This window comes from Caretta caretta, chromosome 8 (assembly GCF_965140235.1).
Source record: "Caretta caretta isolate rCarCar2 chromosome 8, rCarCar1.hap1, whole genome shotgun sequence".
NCBI classification, from domain to species: Eukaryota; Metazoa; Chordata; order Testudines; family Cheloniidae; genus Caretta; species Caretta caretta.
In genome coordinates, this window is record NC_134213.1 from 19,108,316 (window position 1) to 19,120,868 (window position 12,553).

Consider the following 12,553-nt stretch of genomic DNA (forward strand, 5'->3'; position numbering starts at 1 on the left):
ATGGTACAATTGGATTATAGCTACCTATTTTGTATTGTTTTTATGTTTTGTAGTCTCTCTGAAATTAGACGTGGGCAAGACCAATTGGGTCACTAGCCCATTCTCCAGCTAGAGAAGGATTGTTCCCTTCACTGTATTCTCAAGTGCTTTGTCTAGTCTGTCCCAGGCAATCAGGTTTGCTCCTCTTTCTTTAGGAGATGATTCCACAGCTCAACTTCATTTTTAAGATATTAACCCTCATATTCAGGGCTTGATTCTTCAACCACTTATACATTGCAACTCCACTGACTTCAGTGGAGTCATTCCTGATTTATAACAAGGTACAGAAGGAGAAAAACAGGCTCCCAGCTCAGACCACATTTTCATGTACTCTGTTTCACTCTGCTACTCTGTTATATCTTCTTGTATCTGCCACGCCTAAACAAATCTTTTCCATCACGCTGATAATTATTCCTTTTTATGGGTCAATTAGCTCCACTCCACCTAATGAGCTGAATTCATGCCTGTTATCACGCCTCTGAAACGTATGGAGTGACATCAGGGATAAATTTGTCCCATTAAATTCTTTTAATCTTTCCTCAGATCAATATCTCTAACCCTTTAATCACATTTGCTGCTCTTCTTGGAATTCTCTGCAATTTGTCAAGATCTCTCTAGTACTGAGGCACTCACAACTGAATGCATGTTGTAGGTTTAGTCCCAAAAGTGCCATACCAAAAGGAAAACCATATCCCCACTTTGGCTTGAAGCCCAAAATCTCACTGGACTTTTTGCACACCATATCACTGCGGAAGGTTGTAAGCAGTTTGCTCTCCACCATCATCCAAAGGATTTCCTTGGCATTAGTGTCTTCTACATACACAACATCTGTATTTTGGATTATTTTCCCCTGTTGTCCTTGCATTTTTCCAAGTTGAATCTCATTTTGCTGTTTCTTGCCCATATTTCTTACCTCTCTATATCCCTCTGTATCATTACCCTCCTTCCTTGGTGTTCATAACACATCCCAGTTTACTGTCATCTGCAAATGTAATTAATGTACTATTTATTTCTCTTCCAGCTCATTAATAACAGTTTAAAACAAAACTGCCTCTAGCACTGATGCCTGCAGTTTTCCACTGGACACCTCCCCTAGCTCATTACATCGTCATGTTGTTATTCTTTTCAGCCAGTTCTCACTGAGCCACGTATCCAAGCCAATGTCACCGTGCTAGTATTCAAGCCAATATGATCCAACTTTTCCAGTAAGATTTCCTGAGGCACTGCACACACCTCTCCTGACCTTCGCTTGAGGTAAATCAAACCACACTACAATTATGTGAAAGACAATGGAAATTTAGGATGGCAGTGGGGTTGGAGCAAAGGGCCAGGAGTTTCTCCCAGGAGCTAGGACACCCCATTCAAGTCTAGGCAATGCTGGGGTCGTTCCCTTTTAATGTTTTGAGTTTGTCCCAGTCAAAGGAAAATGTCATGGCAGCATTGTACAGGGGGTAATGCACGGAACTAGACATCAGGAGATTGGGTTCCATTCTGACTCTGCCACTTACTTCCTGTGATTCTGGGGAATTTGCTTAGCCAGCCATGCCTCGGTTTAAAATGGGCAATAATGGCACCTTTGTACAGTGTTCTGAGATCTAGAAATTATAGGTGCTAACATGTTTTCTCACTCCATGCCCCTTTTGCATTCTCCTCTTCCCCTAAATTAAACCCCTTCCAACTCTGTTGTATTTCTGAACAGGGTATGTGAGTAGAAACCCCAGCATCACCAATTTTAGATCTGATATGATTGCACAGGGGGATAGCAACTGCCACAAGAACGCTCTGTGGGTTCCCAAGAGGTTTGGGTATATTCAAGATGATTCCCTTGGTGGTGTGGGACTGAAACCAAACAGTAAAGGGGAAACTCCACTAATGGGAAAAACATAGGAGCCAAACCCCAAGGCCAGTTCTCCAGGAAACCAAACCCCCACCCCAGATAATCAACTTGGTGGTGTCTCTGTGTGCAACACTGACCTCTACTGGAGGCAGACTGGAGCTGACTTTACAGTTAATGGAGGGCTGGTTCCCTCCCTTCTGTCTTGCTCTTCCTACTCTCCTCTCAGCTCACCTAAGCTGCATGTGATCCTCCAATCAATGCCCCAATCTGTGAATCCTGAGTGCAGGGCCAGGAACCGCTCAGTTCTGCTTCTACAAGGCTGGGTCTGCCCCTGTGACACATCTAATCTGTGCCCTGCCTGCAGTACATGTATCAGTGCAAAGAGGAGAGTGGAATAGTGTTGATCAGAGGCCCTGCAGTTGTGGGAGCTGCGTTGCCTCAATGCAGGCAGCTGTACAGGAACATGGACATTTTGGGGCAGGGAGCATACTCTTACTGTCCCAGAAAACAGGCCAGAACACCACTCCAGACATTGCCTTGCAGGAAGAGACAGACTGAGTGGAGCAGGCATGGGACAGGTAGGAAGGCAGCCATTATAGGACTGGCTCTGCAAGAGGAGAGAAGTGTTGTTAGTCAGTGGGGCAAGGAAGATCCTGAGCAACTAACTAGGGCTCCTCTGTATCTTGTCACAAGGCCTGGCTCTTGACAGATGCTTGCCTGCCGGCAAGACCAAGTGTGCAGAGGGAACTTAAGCCCTCCCCAAGCCCTGATCAGCACTGCCAGACTGTATCAGCTATGCACAAACAGGGGAGTTCCATCTACTAGCTGCATCAGGAGAGCTGCTCAGAAAGCTCAGTAGGTATCCCCCTCTGGGCCGTAAGTGCTATCCCCGATTCTCCATGCAGTTTGACAATCCTGGTGTCTGTCTGAATGGTATTGCACATGCTGCCCAATCTCACCTGGGCACTTGCAGTAACTTCAACTGCAAGCAGTAAGCCCAGCAAGAGAGAGGCCAGGGATGGGCCTAAGGAACTGCCCCTTGTGCATGGGAAAGGTTCCATCGTGGGATTTGCACTGCAGCTTCCTAACACATCCCATCTTCCTCTAGTAAAGCAAAATGACAGCGGGCGCAGAGAGCTGGTACTTCAGAACCCATCCAGCTCTCTTCTGCTGACAGCTCTCCTCCCACTTGCCTCTTGCTGTTTCTAATGCTCCCTGGTGTTGTGTGATAGATCATTGGACCCTGGGAGGGTCTGATTAATGGGCTCAGTGAGAAACTGTGAGATGTGCGGGATTTCTCCAATTTCTAATTAAAAGCATCCAGGATTGGGAGTCCCAAATGCAGATGTGGAGGGAGTCAGTCTTAGGAAGGGACTCTTCTGTGCATTCCTCAACCATCTGGGCACAATGAAACTGAAATATTGGAGTGGTTTTGCTTAGAGATTGACTGGTTGCCTCAGTGGATGTTTAGCGAAAACGAAGGCCAACGTTGGATGCATCTGCCTTTCTGAAAGATGATCTCATCCCCATCCCACAGACAAGGAATCTTGAACTGGGTGGTAGCTGGTTCCTGAAACAGCTTTGCAGATTTCTGTAAGGTTTCTTCGCTTTCCCAGGCTATAGGTCAAGAAGCACCATTTGCCCATCCTAAACCATTTGCTTCATGTTTAACCTAATGTACACAAGGGACACATCTAGCAACTGGAAATCCATCCATTGGCAGACCATCCCTTTGCACCCATGCCTTTCCTGCCCTCTGTAAAGTGATCACCTCCCTGGGTGTTGAATTTTTGGGGCACGTTTTGGCTTTCATGGAACTTTTTACTGTTCCACAGAATATTTCCCTTGCTGCCTTCTCCTACTTAATTAAAACCATTGTTTTTCTGGGGAAATGTAATTGAAAGAACATGTATTTCTACCTCTTCTTTGGAAGAAATAAAGAGCCTTCATACTTGTGCTGTTCTAGTACAACTAGGGGAATACAATAAAATCACAGCAGGACCCAAAATAAAGCCTTATATTCAGACACTGATGTACATATAGCCAAAACGTTGTGATGCTTGAAATCCAGCTCCATAGTTTGCACTTGATTCTAATCTCTAAGTCAACAATTGCAGACACTCTTTCTTTGTAACTGCAGGGCAAGGACATAGTCAGTTGCAGGTTTTTTATAGCTGGTGAAATCAGTACAAACAGCAAGAAATTTGTTTATCAAGGAAGATACAAGTATGGGAGATGGCAGAATGTATAAATGGGTTTGGATTTCAAATACCCACAAAGTTCTGGGGTATTCAGAGTATTCTGGGTTTTAGTTCAAAGCCTATCTTTAACAAGCATTTGCAAATACTTTGACTTTGTTCAGTTATTTTTCAGTAACAAAATGTATGTGCAACACTGTCCTCTACTGGATGCAATCAGAATTGCTCAACTATGTGTCATAACCCTACACTGTTAACAATGACTCACCTCTAGCTCTAGGGCCTGCAATTTTGGAGCAGGAGAATTTTAGTTTCTCTCTACTGCTGCTGTGAAGTTCTGAATCATGAATCGCCAAGTTCCTAGATTACATGGATTTGATCTTCAAGTATCTTCAAGATACTTTACAGACTGTGTAATGTACACCAATATATTGAGGGCTGATGGGCTCTTTCGGAGATGCAGCTGTCTCTGCAGTGTCAACACAACACAATGGTTTAGATCAGGAACTGAATGATGATTTATCCAGTTCAGACAACAAGTGAGAATTTAGGTGGGAAGAGTGCATTAATCTGAGTTGGACTTTAGCCCAGACATCAGACACCAAGACTAATTCCTAGTGGAAAGAGCACTGGACTAGGACTCAAGAGACCTCAGGACTTTTACTTATATAGGTGCCTATTACCCCCCGTTCCCCGTCCTGATTTTTCACACTTGCTATCTGGTCACTCTAGAGCTAGGTGTCCATTATTCTTATCATTGAAATGTACCACGAGATCTTGAATAACCACAAATGATTAGGAGTCAGTCCTGGTTTATCATCTCACCCAATACCAGCATCTTGGCAGCAGCACAGCACACCCTAACACCATACTGGGATATTGATTCAGTACTGACTCAGAGGAAACAGCAGACCTATTTCAGACCTATTGATTCACTGAAGCCACTTCCTGATGTAGCTGGGTTTCTGATAACTTTCATCCAACTACTGATTCAGATTACACCTGCTCCAAGGCCAAGAGAGGAACAATCACAGGTTGGTGTGTAAACTGTTGGCAGAACATAGAGAACTTTCTTCAAGCAGCAGCCACACATATAATGTGTGCGCACATTGGTGCACTTTATAATAACCTACAAAAATGTTGTTACAATTGGACTTGTTGTTTTAAAATAAATGTCACCTCATTTACTATTCCTATTCTTCTAACTCCCCACTGGAGCTGGTGTTATTGGAAAAGGCCATTTCTTTCTCTGTCCTCAGACTCTCTCTATGGGATTATTCTCCCCAAAGTTGCTATGTGATATGTATAAGATTGAGATGAGAGCTGTTCACAGGACAAAGAAAAGATCTGAGTGGTAGAAAAAGTGAGAATATGTGAGGGACTGAGTACAAGAAACCGTCCAAGCGAGTTATAGTTTAGGTGCCGGGCTCCCACATTGTACTACATCTCCTACGATGCACAACAGCCTCCTTCCACTTGGGTGAGTAGAGGTGGTCACATCATGGGAGTTCCTGGCCCTGGTGTATCTTGGGTGAAGTAGTTCGAGTAGGGAGCTGAGTCCATAAAGAAAAATGGTGACATGAGGAAGCTGAACTACAACTCTCATGAGGTGTCACAGCAGCATATCGAAATCAAAATATTTCAGTTTTCTGCTGAACTATTTTAGTTTTGGGACATCTCGATTTTTTGATGAGAAAAGAAAATTTGTCTATGCAAAGCAGACACTTTTTGAGAAAAACTTTGTTTAGTTAAAATCCAAGTTTCCACCAATACATTTTAGATGAAAACTTTCCTATCAGCCCTAGTATTTATACCATGCTCATCATTATGGTATCCAAATTCCCAGTGAGTGATATTTACCAGCCTTCGTATTCATCCTGGACACAGGACTGTTGGAAAGAACTTGCACCCTGGCATGGATAGCTTGGGCACTGACTTCTGATAACTATGCTTCAGGTTTTAGCTCTCTTTAGAATGTGATTGCAGGATTCTCTGAGGCAAACACAGGCTGTATGCAGCAAAATCAGAAAATTAACTTTTGTTTTACAATCAAAATCTATGATTTAACAAGACAGATTTTTCTGTCACACCTGTGTCACATAGGCAACCTTTTCTATGGCCTTCCTGCAGGAGAAAGGGCCTGATTCTGCTCCCATTGTCTTCAGGCTGAGAAGCCCCTAACTGGTTTCTCTGAAGCACTACCAATTTCTCAGAATACTGTAGAATAGGTAAAGCTGGGCCAACCCAATCCCCCTCTGTAAAATGAGGAAAATAATACTCCCCACTGTATGGGGTGTTGCCAGGGTTTACTTACTTACTTAATTAAATAAATAAATAATGGTATTAAAGTGCTTTGAGACCCCCAATGAAAGGCCCTATATTAGTAGAGATGTGCAAATAACAGATTTTCCAGTTCACTGGCAATTATGAAAAATTGTGGACAATAATTAATTTCAGGTCAAACCAAAAATTATTTTTTTTTGAAATTTTCAATGAATTGAAAAGTCAGAAAAAAATATGTTTTGGGTCAAATAAAACAATGTTTTGGTTTGGTTTCAATCTCAAAATGAAAAGTAATTTTGAACAGAAAAGTTTCATCTAGAAAATGTTGAAACAAAATATTTCAACTTTTTGCAGAATTTTCTTTGTTTTTTCTACATGAACAAGTCATCCAAACTGACATGAATTCACAAACCATTTCAGTGTATGCAAATCTGCATTTTTCAACAGAAAAAAGTTTTGGTTTAAAAATTTTGTCCAGCTCCATGTGTAAGTGCAAAAATGTCATGATTATCATGCTAAACCCACAGGTAAAAATCTGCTGTGGTCTCAGTGAGTCTTCTTGTAAATTATTGACAATGGAAATACAAAAACTTGAAACTGAAGTTATAAAATACTTGTGACAAAAAAAAATAGCCTCATTTTCTTTCAAGCTACCTCCTTTCTTCGGGTCTATCTGATAGTTGAGTTTGGGATTTTATTACATATTAAACATGTGTGGTGGCACACAATTGGGTTCTCTAAAAGGAATAATTACAGCAAGACTTTACTTTGTTGGTAGTCTTTGTCAGCCCCTACTAAAGAGTTGGAGCCTTCTCCCTTGCAGCCCCAGTGATCTTCCTGCCTGAGCCTTCAGTGAAGTTGTTGTTATCCTCCATTTATGGACATTACAACCAGTCGCCAAGGAAATCATGACTTCAAGGCAGAACCGTGTAACAGGATGGGATGAGAATCCTGGAATAAATATAATTGGGCCAAATGTTTCTTCTCTTCTTACTCTAACAGCAGGGAGCAGAAATTAGTGGAGCCGCAGTGTTGGGTAAGGAAGAGATACATGAAAGAGGTGACTCTCCTACAAACCCATGAGCTGAGAGGGGAAGCACACTGCCGTACAAATGGAACATCACTTCCAATTGCACCTCTCTATTTCTTCTTCCCTCCTTCCTGCCCTCCCCAATACAACTCTGCCTCTGCAGAGGCAAAACTGAAAGTCAACAGTGAAGTAGTGTACCATGTGAGAGCTGGATACGATGCACCACTGTTATTTCCTTTGGCTAAAGCAGAGTCCACTTTACAAGGTAATAATCTCAGCGAGCATCACCAGGACATAATTTCAGAGGGCGTTGTCAGAAAAGTCAGGGGTTAGAAAGAGATGCTATTTCACTTTGTTATGGTAAATTAAATGGCTTATTACAATTCCATTAGCTGAAAAGCAGGGCTGAACTTGGATCAAACGATGGAGGCTCTGATCTCAAGGGACATTATTTATAAGGACCAGTGTTAAGCAAGATGTGTGCTCAAATTTATTGTCAATCGAAAACAAAAAGCCAATGGCAGGCTTCGGGTTGTGTGTACACCTGAAAATTCTCAGCCAAGAGGGGAACCATGGACCTGATCTGGGCTCCCCCAAATCACATTAAATTCTATAGATGTTCTATGAGGGCTCTGCATGCTGGAACATTATGGCATGTCCCTGCATCAGGGAGTGTGGTCACCGTATTTATAATATGCCTTAAACACACCTCTCTGGCTTGGATTGCTCATGCAGTAGGACAACAGTGTAACAGCAGCAATTTAATGTGGCAGATTTCTCAGGCCCTGTAGTTCGACTACACTTTATTAAAACGTGATGGGGAAGGAAAAGGAGTTCCTCTTGTTAAACCTTTATCTGGGAGCCAGAACTGTAACAGCCAGGTGATATGCAGTAAGATGTAATTTCATGATGCAGTTCTAATGCAGTTATTTCACTAGTGAAGTGGTGGTATTACTAACGCTTAGCACAGCAACTCTCATGGTGTGTTGTTAAAAAAAGCAGCCATTTGTTGACATTGTGCGTCCAAGAATCTGTTCACAACAACTAAACGTGAGAGCATTAAAAGCAGTGCACTTGCACAGGGTCTCCATCTTTGCCCCCACCCCCTCTGACCACCAGGAAAAAGAAAACAAAACTGACAGGTTGCAATTCTGTTCAGGGGCCCCCAATTTCCATAATGCAGAGGGCCCCAAAATTCTTTATCTGGCCCTGATTAGGAGCAGCAATTTGGCCTAGGGTCTTGTGACCAGGACTATGAGCTGGGAACTTCTGTAATCCAGTTCTGTTTGTGATTGCCTATATGGCCTTGGGCAAGTCACTTAATGTCTGTCTGATTTCTTACATGTAAAATCATTATTAGAAAAAAATCAATTTGTACTGAGAAATAACCATTTTAGGTGCTGATCCTGAAATGAGCTCTCCACAAGCAACCCCTTGTGGCTCCAAAGACAGGACTGGGGCCATGTTGTGACCTTGTGCCCTTTAAAAGTGGGAGATGTAGTTGTAGGTCGCATGCTGGCTCCTAGTCATGTGCTCCACAGGAAACTGTATATAAAGCTTCCTGCCTCCTTAGGCAGAGATGCAGATAGGAGAGACCCAGGCTTAGGGAACAGACTCAACTGTGTGTGCCTGCCAGGTGGAATGCCTGAGAAGAAGAAACTGCCGTGAGCAGGAGCCAGCTGGAGAGGGTGGGGAAGCCCTGGGACAAGGACCTAGACAAGACCCTGAGGGATAGTGAGGCTCTTTTGAATCTCTGTTTCTATATTAATAAAGAAAAGAATTGAGGAAAGTCTGCAGACAGGCTGCTCCAGCATCTCCACTGCTGCTCAGAGTTTCCCAGAGCAGGGGCAGCTTGAAATTAACAATACACTGGCCAGTTTCACTGTCACTATTCAGAATCTTATGGGCAACTGTGAAACTGACAAGAATAATGTTAATTTTATTCCTGCCTTGATAAAGCTATGAGCAGCAGCTGCAGCAGACACTTGGGAAGAGACAGAGGAACCAAAAAACAAAGGCTAAAGGACTTGGGATAGAGTAGTGGAGATATCTCAGAACATGCTCTCTGCAGGGAAGGAAGAAGAGAGCAAACGCTCCTTTCCAGCAAAAAGGAAGAGGTGGTTCAAATGTATTGGATACCTGGTAGGAAGAGACTGATATGAACAATGGAGTCAATCAGCAGAGACTAAGGATAGTGCCCCTGAAAGAATGCCCAGCACCTTCCCAACAGCTAGGGCTGTGGGGAGGGCTGGGCTTCTCACCAGGGCTCCTCCTTTCATTTTGCTGGGGAGCCTCTCAACCTAGTCAGCCTTCGGTCACTTTAAGTTCTCTGGTTCATAAATATATGTTGAATACATCAAGCCTGGCATTCCATGTTCCAACTTGAGTATATTTAAACTTCCCAAATACCAATTGTACTTCTTAATTCTTAAAGATTTATTGTGCAGCAAAATGAATTTTCCCCATTTTCTTTAAAAGCACACTTTACTTTTTCTGCCCATGTTGCAAAGAATCGTTACTGACTGGCCCAGCCCAGAGTATAAAAAGGTAAACACTTCTGGCTATTATAATAATTTATTATAAGATTCAACCCCAAGTGTTGTCACTGACCTACAGGAATAATAATAGTCAGTCTCATGATCAAATCACTTTACAAAAGAGGAGCCTGATTATGATAACATTTGCATCAAGTGTAAATTAGCAGTAGGCCCATTGAAGTTAATGTAGGTGAACTGGTGTTCAGTGATCTTACTGCCAATTTACATAGGATCAAAGCCAAGGAAGTGAACATTTTTCAACCTCTGACAAAATCTCTATGTTGCTGAGCCTAGAGGAAATTCTATTTAATACTATATAGGGCAATATTTGAGTTTAGACCCAGTCTGGAAACTTTGGGCCCAATGCCAATCTCATTGACAGCTCTTTTACACCAGTGTTACATCACTAGTTTGAGTGGAATTACTCCTCATTACACCAGTATAAGTGAGAAGAATGAAGCTCTTTTGCTTTAGATAACACTCAAACTTAGATTTGAATTTAATCCCTTTTGAAAAAGCAAGAGATTTCCTTTCATGACCAGCCCTGGTAAAAGTTGGCAGCTTTTCTTCTGATGTGCAACTTTACCATCCTTGGTAACTTAGTGGACCTTTTAAGTCAATAACTCCAAGAAATGCTGACATCCTGTTTCTTAGACAGGGGCTTTGTACTGTACAAACTGACAGCAAAAGGCTTTTCTTTCTCTCCCTCTTTTTCTAAAGAAACACAGGAGAATGCTGTAGATCCTCCTCTTGGTTAACCACAGATTCCATGAAAAAGATTAAAGTTACAGTATGCACTGTCTGCAGTTCCTCTGAGTAAGAGATTTCCATTGCAAATTATTATCCATCATATTGGTGCATAATAATTATACTATATCCATTTGGTCTCTGCAGTCAAGACCTGGAGAGGAACAAATGTCTGAGGAGTGACAGTATTTATCTACTGCTCTTCTTGGCTCCCAGTCTGAGCATCTTTTTTGAACTCTGAACCCTCCGACTTCCAAGAACTACAAAAGCACCATCAGAAACACAAAACAAAACAGTGTTTAACTTCTGTCAGTCTTCTAAAAGCCAGAAATTTCAGAAAAGAGCAAATACAGAACTGATCTGCTTAGCTTGTGCTAAAAAGTAGACTGTTTTTTCCAGTATTTATTATTTTTAAAATACTACAGTAATTCCAGCAAAGAACCCAAGTCCTGCAGTAACTCTAGAGTAAGCTGTAAAGGTTTGGGCCAAGTACGAGAGTACGCCTTTCAGTAAAAGTAAAAAGTTTAACACTTTGCAGCAACTCTAGGCAACAGTTCATTAGGGCAGGATAATTGCAGCTATGTAACACACACTCTTTATTTAAGATCACATGAAAGCCCTAAAGTGCCTCTAGGTAGCAATTAGCAAAGGGTCATTCGGGTGTTTATATAAGCGTTTCTGTAACGAGGATGGTGGAGTCCTGCCTCTCTTCCCTGCATCCCCGTGATGCCTGCAGCCCAGCATGTCAGTTTCAGAGGCTCCAGGCAGAGACACGGCTGTGGGACAGGAGGGATGGCTCAGCCCCAGCCGCGGGATGCCTGCAGCACTCCCGGTGCCCAGCTTTTCGGATGCCCGCTGGCTGCTGGCACCCTCACGGCGGAGAGGGGCGGACCCAGCCCAGGGAGCTCACCTCACACTCAGCATTTCACATCGCCCAGGATGGCCCCTCCAGCCTGGCTCTGAGGGGGCCCCACCCCATCCCCTGTGCAGAGTAGCCGGGGGGGGCGCGGACCCCCCCCCCTTACCTTGTCCGGCTGGTGGCCGAGGTTCTGCAGCCGCTCCTTGTCCGAGCCGCTCCGGATCTCCACCCCGGGGGCGGCGGCGGGGGGCTCCCGCGGGGGCTCGGGCTCGGGCGCCGCCGGCTGCGGCTGCCGGCTGCCCCGGGCTCCGCGCTGCCCCACGCTCAGGGCCCCGAAGTCCAGCGTCTTGCTCTCGAAGGCGCCCTCCACGCTGCAGAACATGCCGCCGTACTTCTGCCGGGGGACCTGGGCCGTGGTGCCCGGCCGCGCCAGGTACACGGGCAGCTCGTCCTCCTCCCGGCCCCGCCGGCCGCCGCCGCCGCCGCCCGAGGCCATGGCCGGGATCCGGAGCGGGGAGCCGAGCGCCGCGTCCTGAGGCAGGGGCAGCAGCGAGCGCCGCGCGCGGAGCTGGGGGGGGAGGGGGGGGGTCTGAGGCGCGGGGGGGGGGGGGGGGGCTCTGCTGCTGCGGCGCCTCCGCCCCGGCTGGGAGCGGGACACGCGGGCTCAGCAGGGGGCTGGGCAGGGCGCGGGGATTCGGAGCCGCTCGCGGCGGGCTGGGCACGGGGCCGGACACTCACACGAGAAAGGGGCCGGGCCCCTGGCGCGCTCTGGGCACTAGCACTGGCCGGGGCTCCCGCTCGGCAGGCCGGCCGGGCACTAGTGCTCACAAGTGCTGCCCCTCAGGGCGGAGGGCTGTGCGCTTGCACTCCCCCCACGCTCGCTCTGGCAAAGAGCAGCTCTGTGCACACACTCCCTCGCACGGAGCAAGGGGCTGCACGCTCCCTCGGATCTCCCCGGGCACCCGCCCTCTGTGCACACAGCACACGTATCAAGACGCATGGATGCACGCGGGGAATGGGGCT

At 45.3% G+C, this 12,553-nt stretch overlaps 1 protein-coding gene across 1 annotated transcript in view; it reads right to left on the reverse strand.

The window, feature by feature from the left end:
* The window catches only part of DPYSL3 (dihydropyrimidinase like 3), a 71,373-nt gene extending 59,332 nt beyond the window's left edge, over positions 1 to 12,041 (reverse strand). The window contains exon 1 of the mRNA XM_048860507.2: positions 11,697 to 12,041. Coding sequence (XP_048716464.2) covers positions 11,697 to 12,026 — 330 coding nt within the window. The 5' untranslated portion in view covers positions 12,027 to 12,041. The remainder of the gene's footprint in view (positions 1 to 11,696) is intronic.
* Positions 12,042 to 12,553: the final 512 nt, after the last annotated feature.